Source organism: Rosa rugosa, chromosome 5 (assembly GCF_958449725.1).
Source record: "Rosa rugosa chromosome 5, drRosRugo1.1, whole genome shotgun sequence".
NCBI lineage: Eukaryota > Viridiplantae > Streptophyta > Magnoliopsida > Rosales > Rosaceae > Rosa > Rosa rugosa.
Window position 1 is genome coordinate 23711974 of NC_084824.1, and position 14519 is coordinate 23726492.

Genomic DNA, 14519 nt, shown 5'->3' on the forward strand with positions numbered 1-14519 from the left:
CAGTGCTATGAATTCCTTGAGGCCATGTGTGACAGTTTATCGATTGAATTTGGTGAATTTCTAAAATAATATTATAGGAAATATTTTTTTACAAAAATTAAAAGAGGTCTACATATCTAATGTAGAGAGATGAATATATATAACCACTCTTCATATATTAAATCGATTAGTTGACGGAAAAACAAAAACAAGTTGAATCACTTGAATGTATTGAACAATCTCCACCACCGGAGATTCATTTCGCTTTGAGCCTCCGAGTTCTCAAAATCGATCCAGGTTGCTTCATAACAAGTAATTAAGATCGATCCCATCAAGCTCTTAACCAAGTTTTTCTTCTCTAATCTAGAAATAAAACTAGAAAGGTACAGGACTTTCACATGCCTGCCACACGTTCCACCTCTGATTAGCCGTTTTCACAGAAGAGAGGAGAGAAAAGAGAAAACAAAAGGGCAAAAGAAACTAAAATATACACAAAAGAAAGCAGAGAGACAGAGACGCAACAAGACATCGCTGTCTGAGCCAAAAGCTGAGCTCATCTCCGCTCACCTCGCATGCCCTTTGTTTTACTCATAATCAATATTCTCTCTCTCTCTCTCTTTTACACACTTCAAAGCTCACACCCCCATTTCCTCCAATCCTGTACTTGCTTCCTCCTCCTCTCCCTCTGCAACTCTCGGGGCTCCGAGCCCCGAATCCCAGGTACCCATTTCGCCTCACGGCTCCTCCAACCTCCCTGACCCAATTTTTTTGAACAACTTTTTGTGGGTTTTGTTTTAGGGAAGCTTGAGAGAATGTACTCTGCTTTGCATTCTCTGCCGTTGGATGGGGGTGTTTGTGGGCACGGAGAGTTCAGTGGATCGTTGGATGGTACAAACCTGCCGGGTGATGCTTGCTTGGTTCTGACTACGGATCCAAAGCCCCGGTTGAGGTGGACGGCGGAGCTCCATGAGAGGTTTGTGGACGCTGTGACTCAGCTTGGTGGCCCTGACAGTGAGTATTGTGTTCTTCTTTACTTGCTTGCTTAAAAAGCCTTGGTTTTTATGTTGTTGGTGGCTCTCAACTTCTCAAGGTGTGTTGCTATTGAATTGAATGCGCAGCTTTTAAGGGGTTTTTGTTGTTGTTATAAATTGTGTTGGATTATTGGGTTTTTGTCCTTTTTAAAGTAGATTTGGTGCTATTAATTCTGACAAAAGAAGGTGCTCGTGCTATTAATGTGTCTCACTGTTTTTGTGGTTTGTTTTGTTGTTGTTGTGTTGTAAATCCTTATTGTGTGAAATTCTCGTTCTTTTTGTCTTGTATATATATTTTTATTTTTTTTTGAAAATTACTTCCTCACTATAAATCCGTTGGTTAGTGTCAGTGCTGAATTCGAGTGATTTATGGCGTGGTCTGTATCCTTCTTTTCGTTGGTTGGGGGTTGTTCTAATCATTGCTGAATTATATACATCTATCAATTATCATTGTAGTCATGATTATAAGTCACCATGCCTTATGAAAATTTGGGGTTTTGATGATATCCAACGAAGGAGCAGAGAGAGAGAGAGAGAGAGAGAGAGAGAGATTTAACACACAGACTTACCGGGTTAGACAAACTTGCCTGCATCAATGGGGGAGGAAAACTAAATCTTGACTCTCAACAATAAAAGTAAAAGGATTTTTCAGGACTTTTAACCACATTTACAGATATATATTACTCAACCCAGGATGCTCCAAGCCTTCATCGTGATTGCTTTTCTCTTGTGATCTTGTTCCCCTTATTATCTTGCACTAACTAAGCACACACTAAGACTTAACATGGGCTCGAGGAAAAACCATTGAACCAGTTAATTAAGAGTAGGAGGGAGCTAGAAATTTTCTTTCTGAAGACTCGAACTTGGAAGCATTGAACATTATATGAATCAAGTGTACACATTCAGTGAGACCCTCCCTGACTAGAAGCCTAGTCATCAATATCTCATTTGACCTAGGTAAGGGGGTGGACCCCCAACTTCAGTGGTAATTGTGATGTCAGAGTTCATCTTATATTCAGGCTTACGTTCTTGTTTCTCAGTGGAGTCCACATCTATCCCATTTATTTATATTAGTGGTTAGTCAGTAGTTGTATGACTATGCTAGGATAGCTTGCTTTCTAATTCTACTGCCTTTGAATTTTTGACTGGTGATCATCTTTTCTGGTTCCATCTAACTACGCATGCACTGCAGAAGCGACACCTAAGACCATTATGAGAACAATGGGAGTAAAAGGCCTTACCCTATATCACTTGAAATCACACCTTCAGGTTTGTTTCTCTTTCCGATAGTTTATATTGTCATAAATTAGATTTCAGATTTTCAAGTGAGTAGGGAGGTAGGGAACTGGTCTTTGAGATATAAAGGATTCGAGAAACTTTAAGCTAGAGTCTTTCTTATTAGTATAGCATGCATCTACAAAGTAATCTATTTATTTTTCTCTTCTTAGTTACATTTAATAGTTTCTTGCCTGATTTTACGTGTGAAATTTTGTATTGTTTAACTAACGATCTATGCTTGATCTATGCTTGCAGAAATATCGACTAGGGAAGCAATCGTTTAAAGAATCAACTGAAAACTCGAAGGATGGTATTAACCTTGAGCACTTCAAAATAGTGAAATGCTGGAACACTGTATTATTAACTACCCTGTACATTTTCCATGTGACTGAAGATCTAAACTAAAAGAGAGGAAAATCACAAATACTACTTGAAACGAACCAACATAAAGATCCCATTTTCATTTTCTATTTACACTGAGCTGTATTAGGACATTTATCTAAAAGAATGTGGTGTGTTCAGCTGGCTGCCTTCTTTTTGTTTCCTTTTTCTACTGTCTCTTGGCATCTTGCATCTTCCTACTGGGTATTCTGGTTTATGTATTGGTAAGGCTAGAAACTTCCAAATCAATTACTGTAAATGGAAGATAGACCAATTCTAATTAATTGGCTTGAGGATTGTTGTTTAATCACTAGATACTATGTTTGTACTAGGAGCTTTTGTTGGGAATCAATGAAGCAAATTCATATCTGTGGCATCTTGTGGTAATAATGACATGTTTCTGGGGATAGATAGAAGCAATTGAATTTTGAATCTTATTGGTTAAGTAGTAATGTGTACTTGGTGTTGCAGGTGATCCTTGTGAAAATTGTAGCTTTAGAAATACTTATTAGTTATATAAATAATGTGTAGTTGGGATTGCAGCTTCTTGCATTGCTGAAAGTCAGGACACTGGGTCTTCGGCAACCTCATCAAGAGTGATCGCCCAAGATTTGAATGAGTATGTGATCTTTCCCATTATCCCATATCACTCCTAATGCTCATCAGTTTTTTATTTTCATTTAATTGTGGTTCTTTAAACAGTGGCTACCAGGTTACTGAGGCTTTGCGTGTACAAATGGAAGTGCAAAGAAGACTGCATGAGCAGCTGGAGGTTAGTTTCTTTTGTGTGTCCTGTTTAGCTAGTAATTTTCAGCTCATAAGTTTTTTGCATTACCACAAACAGCTTGAGAAATTGTATAACAACCAATTATTCACCGACCACTTCCACTTACAACAGCCAGAAGTTCCTATTAAGGAAACATTTCTGTCTTAATGGTCCCAGCACGAAAATGTTGTCTTGGTCGTTTGACCTATATGCTTTTAAGCTGATCCATTTCTGAAACCTTCATCTAAAATGATGTTTGTTCTCCTGTTTATTCTAGTACCCCCACACACACCACCCCACCCCCAAAGAGGTTTTTGATGCAATTATATTTTTAAGCAGCAAATTCTTATGGCTACATTTTTAACTTGTAAGCAGGTGCAGCGTCGCCTTCAACTTCGTATTGAAGCACAGGGAAAGTACCTACAGTCTATACTTGAGAAAGCTTGTAAGGCTCTGAATGACCAGGCTGCAACTGCTGCTGGGCTTGAAGCTGCTAAGGAAGAACTCTCTGAACTTGCTATTAAGGTTTCCAGTGACTGTCAAGGGATGGCCCCACTTGATACCATAAAAATGCAGTCCTTGTCTGAAATTGCTGCAGCAATAGAGAACAAAAGTGCCTCAAATGTACTGGCTCGCATCGGCAATTGCTCTGTTGATAGCTGCTTGACATCAACTGGAAGCCCTGGTTCTCCAATGGGTATGAGTTCACTGGCTGCTGCCATGAAGAAAAGGCAAAGGCCCTTCTTCAGCAATGGAGACTCGTTGCCCTTAGAGGGCAACATGAGGCAAGAAGTAGAATGGATGATGAGTAATATTGCATGAAGCAAGACCTCAATCGTTTAGAATTTGAAACCCCCTTTTCAAATGACTTTTTGTCTAGTTGATCTAAACACATCCTTTGTAACACCCATCAGTGTTCTGTATATTGGTAAGCAGATTGTAGTGTGGGGATCCTTTTACTTTCATACCATTGTCATGGGATTTGAAACCGCAGAACGTGCTCAAATTTTTGTTGTTGTTGTCATCCCATTGCCATTATCAGTTACTTTTATGAGTCTCAAAGCCGAGATATATGGAATCATGATGACATGATATAAAGAAAACTATTTCGATTTCAACCTAGTAATCTATGTAGAAACTGAAACTGCTAAGTAGGTATTGTTAAATATCCAGACCAAATACGAAGTATATTCATGAATGGTCCATTGGTTCATAATGTTGGAATACATTGGTCCTAGAATAATGCATTACAGTTTCCCACAAGGAATTTATGAGAGAACATCTCTTGGTTCTAGAATTTGAAGTGCATGGACCAAGATGAATGTGGAAGATTATCATAAATGAGCATTTATTGAAGGTGGTTGAATGAAGCATTAATGAAGTCATCTAGAGGTTTCCTCCTTGATCAATATAAGGAGAGGTCATTAGCTCATTTTAATAATCTCATCTAAGAGAAACATCTTCATTCAAGAAAAGAGTGAAGAGTGTCCACTTCAAGTTGAGAGTGTTTTAATTGTTAGGGAGCAAAATAAGTGTGAGAGAGTTTCCTTCAAGTAGTGTTCTTGAAGTTGTGTATCTCTTGTACCCACTCATTAGTTTATAGTGGAAGTTCTTGTTGTTGCTGCCCTATGGACGTAGGCACCTTACCGAACCACGTTATATCCGGTGTTCCCTTTCCTTTATTCTCTTATTTCTTTGCATATTTATCCTTTTGTGGTTGGAGTTGTTACTTCCATTCTATTACTTTTCCCAACATGAATGGTATAGAGATATAGTTTCTATGCAACTTAACAACATGTAGCAGAATTGATACCATTGCACTTAGGAGGACGCATGCTTAAGTAAACTGTTTTATTGTGTCGTAGGGTGGGAAAGTTCTTCCGTGCTCCAGAGTATTAAAACTCGAGAGATATGAATTGTTTCGTTAGTTCAATGTGTGAGATGAGGCTCATATCATACCCCACATGAATGGTATAGAGATATAGTTTCTATGCAACTTCACAACATGTAGCAGAATTGATGCCATTGCACTTAGGAGGACGCATGCTTAAGTAAACTGTTTTATTGTGTCGTAAGGTGGGAAAGTTCTTCCGTGCTCCAGAGTATTAAAATTCGAGAGATATGAATTGTTTCGTTAGATCAATGTGTGAGATGAGGCTCATATAATTGGAGTTTTGATTTTGTGATAACTAAGGCCATCTCCAACAGATGGCTTCAAAGGGCCATTTCCTAAATTGTAGCACTTTTTTGATCTCCAATAACAACCATGAAGAGGGCTAAGGGCCAAATGTAGCTCTTTGGCTAGCTCAGTCCAAATTTAAAGGGACCACATATGGACAAGTGGCAGCTTGTCACTGGTTAATTGACAATTCAAACTCATCTCTACCGGTCAATTGAAAATCAATTGTGTTTAATTTAAACAACACCAATTATATTCCAAAAGAATGACTAGGATTATCTAACAGTTGCTTGACAACAGTTAGTTGGTTTTTACTGTCTTTTTTTTTTTAATTTTTTTTTTAACAAAACAGTAAAATTTTTAAAATATGATTTTCCTCTCTACGTTAGAATATATATATATATATATATATATATATATATATATATATATATATATATATCTACAAAAATAATCTAGTTTAGTTTAGAAAATTAATCAAATAATAATAAAATATTAAAAATGGTTAAACTTTGGCTTTACTTTGTTGGAGACTATTTATTAAACAATTATATTTTGAGGGCTAAAATTTAGCCCCGGACCCAATACCTCCATTACTGGAGATGGCCTAAGTCCTAAGAGCATATGCACCCATAAAGATATAAAGTCTAAATTACAATTTAGATTCCAAAAATAACACTATTTATCAATTAAAAACTTCCACTACTTTTGGGTTGCCACCCGAAAGCTCCAAAGCTTAAAGTCTAATTATTTTTTAATTATTACTAACACCATTTAGTAATTCTTATACAAGATGTTAGATTCTAGCGAATCAACTCCCAAAACACATTTAAAATCTCTCTCAAGTTGTCCTCCCGTTGTGACGGTGGTTAGGGTTTTCCTTTTATGGATTGATGAATATGCTGACCTTTATATTTTTTATTTTTCATGAAAAAAATACAAGTTACTTAATGACCAAAAGGATCAGCGTCTGAAAGATGAAGATACTATTTTTGACAACATCAAGACCAGATATGAGGAGACAATCAACAAGAAAAAGGTATTGTTATGTTTGATGAATTTCACCAAAAAAAAATGTAGATACATGAATGTCGACTTTTTTGTGGGTCTATTCAGTGTAATTACACTCAATTTTTAGTTTGCAATTACGCTATTGAGTATAATTACACTATTTTATCAGGCAAAACTAGTAGGCGAAATCATACTTTACGCTATTATATCATATTGAGTGTAATGTTATGTTTTTAACTCATATCTTGCAATTGCAATTACGCTATTATATCAAGCGAAATCAAAATTATTTTCGCTGGCAGCTTGTTGAGTTGGGATGACTTGAAAATTCCTAAAAATTCAACTTAGGATGAGGAACCAGAAGAAAGTGGGAGGCTAAAGACTTAACAGATTTTAGGGGTACATGTTAAATTATATGATATTGAAGGCCAACATTGATTGAGAGAATCAAGAAACACTATTTCAATTATTATTATCTTTTAAAGTCGATGAACTTTCAATTTTAGCCAGTACAAGATAAAACTTAATTTACAAACGAATATACATATTACAACTATACACAGAGTCACTTTGGCTTCTTTGTAACAAAACCTTAACTTAAAACACAAAGCTCTAACTAAACACTCAAATCTTAACCTTCTAAGTAATCGGTTTGGTACCTGCAAAACAACATATGGTGGGGTGAGCTTAACCCAGCAGCTCAGTAGGGATTAAAACCTCTAATCATGGTTAATTGACTAAATCAAATTAAGTGAAATACAATTATGTTAGCAAACAATGTTTTATAAATAATTATGAAATTAATGCATGTCAAATGAACTCCACTTAATTACCTGTTAGTCCATATATTAAAACAGGAGAGTCTACACGTCCAATATCGTGTATTTTACCAATCGGGGGTGACTTTAGATGTTTTGAATATATGATCTAACACCCGTAACAATTCAACCCCACATACCAATTTGTTAGTCATCTTGTTTACTCATGGTCTTCAAACCCGAAACTTGGACATACGCTGGAATCGTCGTTCCAAAACACAAGCTGATCATAGATCTTGAATACCCCATGACGTATACTTTACTACACAAAAGCTATTTCCCATAATTTTCATTGTTTCCATATCCATTCATCTTTTGCACAACATAATCAAGATCCATTTCAATCCCCATACATCAATCCTTCAACATGTCATGATGAATGACAATGTAATGAAAAACATAGATAGATAGCTAGGTATTTAGACATTTAATCCTTGGTCACATTTAAGACCCAAAATATCAAATAAGAATATTATTTCAGACATTGCAAACAAACCATAATTCACAAAACATAGATAGAATATTTATTTAGACATTTAATTCATGCTCACATTTAAGAAACAAAATATCAAACAAGAATATTATTTCAAACATCGCATATAAACCATAATTCACAAAGTTTAATAAAATCATTCACTGTACATACATGTACATTTGCAAGCATAATTAGCTATAATGGGCTACGCTCATTGTACCGCCAGAGGTACTAATTCCCGCCAAAGGAATAACACATAGATGCACAGCCAGGCGGGCCACAGCCTGGGCCTCGGATCACCCCCAGATCACCGCCGACGCGCCGCCACGCGCCGCGTCAAGATAGCATCAGAAGCTCCCAGAGCTGGGGACTGAAGCACATCAGTCCCACATCGAAAACAAAGAGAAGATCAACCTCCTCCTCACCTATAAAAGGTTCTCTCCTCTCTCCTCATTAATTACGCATTTTAATACTTACCTACTGTTTCTCTGTCAACATAAATACATTGACTAACTTAGGCATCGGAGAGTCAAAGACCGCCCAGCGCGGTCTCCCTCTGACGCCCTCTGTATTTTACTTGACAGGTAGCGGAAGCTTCGAGATCGTCACAAGTATTGATCCGCCCACCGGATCAGCATTAACAAAGGTTCAGCTACCGCTGAACTTTCAGACATTAACATTGGCGCCGTCTGTGGGAACCCCTGAACAAAAGGTCATCCCACCACAATCACCATGACTAACGGCAGCGGGGGAAACGCTGAAGAGCAGGCAGACCAGTCCACCATCCCCCAACCCCCCGACCCAGCGGTAGGCGTTAACCGCGCACTATTCACAACCCCAGCCAACAACCCCGGCAGTGAGACAAATCCAAGCAGCAGCCGCCCACCGGGCCAAGATCTCACCACTATGTACGAGCTGGCACTGGTGGACCTCCACAAGGCAAACAGGGAGCGTGAGGAGGAGCGCAGGGAAAAGGCTGAGGCCCAGAGACAGGTGGCTACGCTGATGTCACGCTTTGAAGAACTGAAGAGGACGCTGGAGGCCACCGCCAACCCAACGCAGAGCGAACAATCACACAGCACCAGGCGTAGTCGGCCCGGCACCGGCACATTGGTACCAGGGCCAGTCATACAGATGCAGGTACCGCTGGACCCACCTGAACTATTGGGGATGGGACCACCGCCCATCCCCCAACAAATGTTGGAGTAGGAGGCGGAATCACTACCGCACACCAACCGCTCGGAAGCTAGGGCGAGGACCGAGGGCAATCCGCCTGCACCGAGGCGCAGGCAGGTCCAGCGGAATGTCCAGGTTGGTTCCGCCGGCGGTGCAACCGCCCAGATATTGGAAAGGATGCAACAACTGGAGTAGAGATTTATCCGGGCGGAGTCGGACTCAGAACCCACTTTTCGCTTCCAGACCTGGGCCCTTCACCGCTGCGATTCTGCAAGCTATCAGACCAGCGTATGCAAAAACCCCAAAGATGTCACATTACGGCGGCATGTCTGACCCCTTCGTCCATATGGACACCTTCAAGAAGGTCACCAACAACAAGGGATTTGACGACGCCACCCTGTGCCACTTGTTGAGCGAGACGTTGGGTGGTGAGGCAATGAACTGGTTCTTCGAATGTCCGCCGGGGTCCGTCAGCTCATTCCATGCACTATCACACGCCTTCCTCTCTCGGTTCATCTTATTGTCTGCCGGACATCACAACACAAGTCAGCTGTTCAGCGTCAAGCAGGGGGAGAACGAATCACTGAAGGCATTCGTCACAAGATGGCGAGCGGCAGCGTCTCAGTGCCGTGACCTAGACAAAACAATGGCATCGGCGGCCTTCAAGCAGGGACTTCTCAAGGGGCCATTCCTCTATCACCTCAACTACAATCATCCAAATGCGGCGTATGACCACGTCATGAGTGAGGCGGTCATTCACGCCCAGGCGGAATTCATCACATATGGAGAAACCCCACCGCCACCAGCAACACCAACAAAGTCAACACGGCCATCCTCCAGTCATCAGGAAATCGCTAACAAGACCACTTCAGCACCGCCAGCTGACAAGAAAAGGGAGTGGCAGCAGAGCCACCACCAGAACAAGCGGCAGAGGGACCAGCACTACAACAAGGGCAACCGCCCAACCCATGGGGATAACCGCAACAAATAGGCGGAGTCCTCTCAGCGGTATGCAGTGTTTACAGTCCTCACAGCCTCGTATGAAGAAATATACAATCAGTGCAAGGATCAGATACCACCGCCACCCCCACCAAGATACCCAAAAACGGGAAAACCAAGAAACACCGGCAGGTGGTGCAAGTACCACGAGGACAGCGGCCACAATACCAACAGCTGCAATGCTCTCAAAACAGCCATTGAGACCTTGTACCGTGACGGCAAGATGGAGCAGTTCAAGGTGCGCCAACCGCCACCTGTGATCGCCAATGTTGAGGCTTTGGGTCGCATCAACACCATCGACGGCGGTGCCCCAATCACTAGCATGTCCCACAGGGCACGGAAGCGCTATGCACGCGCTAATCACCCAAAAGAAGTCTGCAACATCTGCTACGAAAGATCCGCCAAACTCCTAAGGTCAGGTTGGGAACCTATTACCTTCTCAGAGGAGGAGGAGCGCGGAGTGCATTTACCCCATGACGACCCATTCCTGGTCGACGCCATTCTTGGCAAATTTTCAGTGGGGAGAATCCTGGTGGATAGCGGATCCGCTGTCAACGTCATCTTCAGCGGTTGCTACGACCATCTCAAGCGGAACAAGAAACTACTTCAGGATCACTAGCCACTGCTCAGCTTCTCCGGGGATGTTACGCAACCGCTGGGGTCAGACTACATGCGGCTGGTTATTGGCACTAGTCCATGTATGGCGGAGGTACATACGGAATTCATAATTGTCGATTGCTTCAGTTCGTATAATGCCATCATTGGACGGCCGACACTCAACAAGCTCAAATGCATCATTGCCGGATACATGCTTCTCATGAAGTTCCCCACACCCAACGGCACGGGCTGTGTGAGGGGAAGTCAGCAGTTGGCACGCGAATGCTATTCAATGACTATAACGCGGTCAACGTGCCGCCATGAAATCCTGACGGTGGGTAATCAGGCACCGCCACCAGATATCTTCGAGGACCTTAGGGATGAGGAGAAGAAGTATGTAAAGAAGGAGCCGGTCAACCCGTAAACATCGTTGAGGGTTGTCTCCATCTCAGACGAGCACCCTGAGCGGAAAGTCCGCATAGGCGCCCAATTGAACCCAGAGGTAGCGAAGGAACTCACTCAATTCCTACGTGACAACGCTGCAGTCTTTGCATGGTCATACGCAGACATGCCAGGTATCTCCCCTGAAATTATCACACACAAGTTGACCATCAAACCATCCTTCTATCCCATCAAGCAGAAGTGGAGGGCCTTTGATGAAGAAAAATATCGGGCAATAGGAGAGGAGGTTGCCAAGCTCCAGGGCATTGGATTCATCCGCCAAGTCATCTATCCCCAGTGGATTTCCAACTTTGTTATGGTTAAGAAGCCTAGCGGAAAGTGGCGGATGTGTGTCGACTTCAAAAATCTTAACAAGGCATGCCCAAAGGATAGTTTCCCGCTACCCCGCATTGATCAACTGGTTGATGCAACCGCTGGGCATGAGCTCCTTAGCATGATGGACGCTTTCTCCGGCTATAATCAGATCAAGATGCATCCCGGCGACCAGGGCCTGAAGGAATACCTGGCGGCAGTCCCTCTCCTCTATGTCCCCGTGCAAGGAGAAACACTGTTCATATACCTAGCGGTATCGGTATCAGCGGTAAGCTGCGCCATTGTCCGGCGGGAAGGCCAGGATGAGCTCCCAGTATTCTACGCCGGCAGAGGCATGAACGGAGCAGAAACAAGATATCCTCCTTTGGAACAACTAGCTCTCGCACTCATCGTTGCCGCCAGGCGCCTCCGCCAATACTTTCAGGCTCACACAATCCATGTGTTAACCAATCAACCGCTGAGGCAAGTAATGCAGAACCCTGAACATTCGGGGCGCCTCAGCAAGTGGGCCATTGAGCTCAGCGAGTTCGACATTGATTACAAACCAAGAGCCGCCATGAAAGGCCAGGCAGTGGCGGACTTCATTGCTGAACTCACCGAGCGTCAGCTAGAACCCGACGCGGAGACCGGGTCCGGAACGGGAATGATAACCGCTGAAGAGTCAGCTCCCCTACATTCTGACTGGAACTTGCATGTGGACGGCTCCGCTAGCGCCAAGGCCAGTGGCGCCGGAGTCATATTAACAGGACCCGGGGGACTGAACGCAGAGTACGCGTTGAAATTCAACTTCAAAGCTTCAAACAATATGGCGGAATACGAAGCACTCATCGCCGGCCTACTCCTCGCCATCGACTCTGGTGCTGACAGCGTCAACATCTTCAGCGACTCTCAATTAGTCGTTAACCAGGTCAACGACAGCTTCCAAGCCAAGGACCAACAGTTAGCGGCATATTTGGGGTACGTCAAGACACTGCTCAAAAAATTCAAATTTCACACCATCACACAAATCCCCAGGGAAAAGAACGCCAAGGCTGATTCACTGGCGAGACTGGCAACCGCTCAGCCACATCAGAGTCCAGCGGACACAAGAGTAGAGTGCCTTGACAAGCCAAGCATCACAAAGACCCTGGCGGAGATCTTCAACATTGAAGTCAACCCCAGCTGGATGGACGAGATTATCGAATACAAGCGTAACGGGACATTGCCGGAGGACAAAGTCAAGGCGCGACAGCTCAAGCGAAGAGCAACCCGCTACAACATCTAGAATGGCAAGCTCTACCGCTAGGGATTCACCCATCCCAACCTCCGCTGTCTAACCCCAGAGGAGGGAAGGATTGTTCTAGCAGCAATACACGGCGGAGAATGTGGAAATCACTCAGGCGCCAGATCCTTGGCCAATCGCACAATGCGACAAGGCTACTTTTGGCCCACACTCGGTGATGACGCCCGGCGGATATCAAGATCCTGCCACAAGTGCCAACAGTACGCTGATCTCCCACATGCACCGGCAGAGCCGCTGTCAATCATCATCGGCCCATGGGTTCACTCTACGTGGGGCCTCGACTTGATGGGAAAATTCCAAACCGCCAAGGGCCAGTTCAAATACATCATTGTTGCTGTCGACTACAACAACAAGTGGATAGAGGCAGAGCCACTAACGGCAATAACTACCGCCAAGGTAATTCACTTCCTCTGGAAGAACATCTACTGCCGCTATGGTGTCCCACATACAATCATTACAGACAACGGCACACAGTTCAACAACAAAGAACTCATATCGTTCACCGCCAACCTTGGCACCAAGATGAGTTTTGCGTCTGTCGCTCACCCCCAAACCAACGGCCAGGTCGAAGCAGCAAACAAGATAATCAAGAAGCTACTGAAAAAGAAACTCGACAACGCCAAGGGTTTGTGGGCGGAGAAACTGCCAGAAGTTCTATGGGCCATCAGGACAACGCTAACTTCCGCCACTGGCGAAACCCCTTTCTGCATGATGTTCGGAACAGAGGCTGTCCTACCTGTCGAGGTAACTCAACCTACCGCTAGGGTCGAAGGCTACTACCCAGAGACCAACAGCGACGACATCAACCTGGACAATGACCTCCTGGAGGAAAAACAACACAAGGCCCATTTGCACAACTTGCAAAACAAGCAGCGGGTATCACGTTTCTACAACGCCAGGGTCAAAGCCCGGAACCTCCAATTGGGGGACTGGGTAATGAAGGAAGTTATTCCACCACCAACAAAACTCCGCCCAACTTGGGAAGATCCATACAAAATTGTGGAAGTCGTTATCCCAGGCACTTTCTACTTAATGGGCAAGGATGGCGTCACAACGACCCACCCTTGGAATATCGAACACCTTCGGTATTACTACAAATAGTCATGCCGCTACCCAGGAGCATCTTGACTTAGCTAAATTTTTGTTCAATATTTAGCTAAGGGAAGCTACCCAACGGGTACTACCCCACTTTTGTACATGCTGATCAATCAGCTATCAATGAAACGAGGAATTATTCAAACCATTGTTCCCAAGTCTAGCACCGAGGGTAGGGGTCATCATTTAGCCCGTGGGCCTAGTGGGCCGATGGAGGCCCGCCGGCCCGCAAGGCCAAAAGCCCGGCCCGGCCCGCCAAAAAGCCCGCAAATAAATATATATTATATAAAATTATATATATATATATATATATATATATATATCCATATATATAGAAATATGTGTGTTTACATATATTTGTTTGTGTGTCTGCATGCATATTTCTATATATATATATATATATAGAAATATGTGTGTTTACATATATTTGTTTGTGTCTGCATGCATATTTCTATATATATATATATATCCATATATATAGAAATATGTGTGTTTACATATATTTGTTTGTGTGCCTGCATGTATATATATATATATATGTGTATGTTTACATATATATATATATATATATATATATAGATATAATATATGTACATATATATATATAGATATATATGTGTGTGTGTTTACATATTCATATAGACACACACACACATATTTATCTTATGTCCACGTACA

General features: G+C 42.7%; 1 protein-coding gene across 2 annotated transcripts; it reads left to right on the plus strand.

Annotated features, from left to right (window-relative positions):
• The first annotated feature begins 453 nt into the window (after positions 1 to 453).
• LOC133712150 (protein PHR1-LIKE 2) lies at positions 454 to 4480 on the plus strand. Of its 2 annotated transcripts, none has more exons than XM_062138237.1 (7): positions 454 to 699; positions 778 to 990; positions 2203 to 2279; positions 2544 to 2598; positions 3201 to 3288; positions 3372 to 3441; positions 3811 to 4480. In XM_062138237.1, exons 1-7 carry the CDS (start codon positions 552 to 554, stop codon positions 4255 to 4257), a joined length of 1098 nt encoding a protein of 365 aa, XP_061994221.1. In that variant the 5' UTR covers positions 454 to 551; the 3' UTR covers positions 4258 to 4480. The 2 variants fall into 2 exon arrangements, with proteins under 2 accessions (XP_061994221.1, XP_061994222.1); XM_062138238.1 differs by having other exon boundaries at positions 456 to 699; positions 3213 to 3288.
• Positions 4481 to 14519: the final 10039 nt, after the last annotated feature.

What these genes read in the sequence shown, in the direction of transcription:
- LOC133712150 (XM_062138237.1), top strand. Translation starts at nt 552, where the DNA reads ATGCCCTTTGTTTTACTCATAATCAATATTCTCTCTCTCTCTCTCTTT. An exon ending in AACTGAAAACTCGAAGGATG is followed by an intron (nt 2,599 to 3,200) that starts GTATTAACCTTG and finishes AATAATGTGTAG; the next exon opens with TTGGGATTGCAGCTTCTTGC. An exon ending in ATCGCCCAAGATTTGAATGA is followed by an intron (nt 3,289 to 3,371) that starts GTATGTGATCTT and finishes TTCTTTAAACAG; the next exon opens with TGGCTACCAGGTTACTGAGG.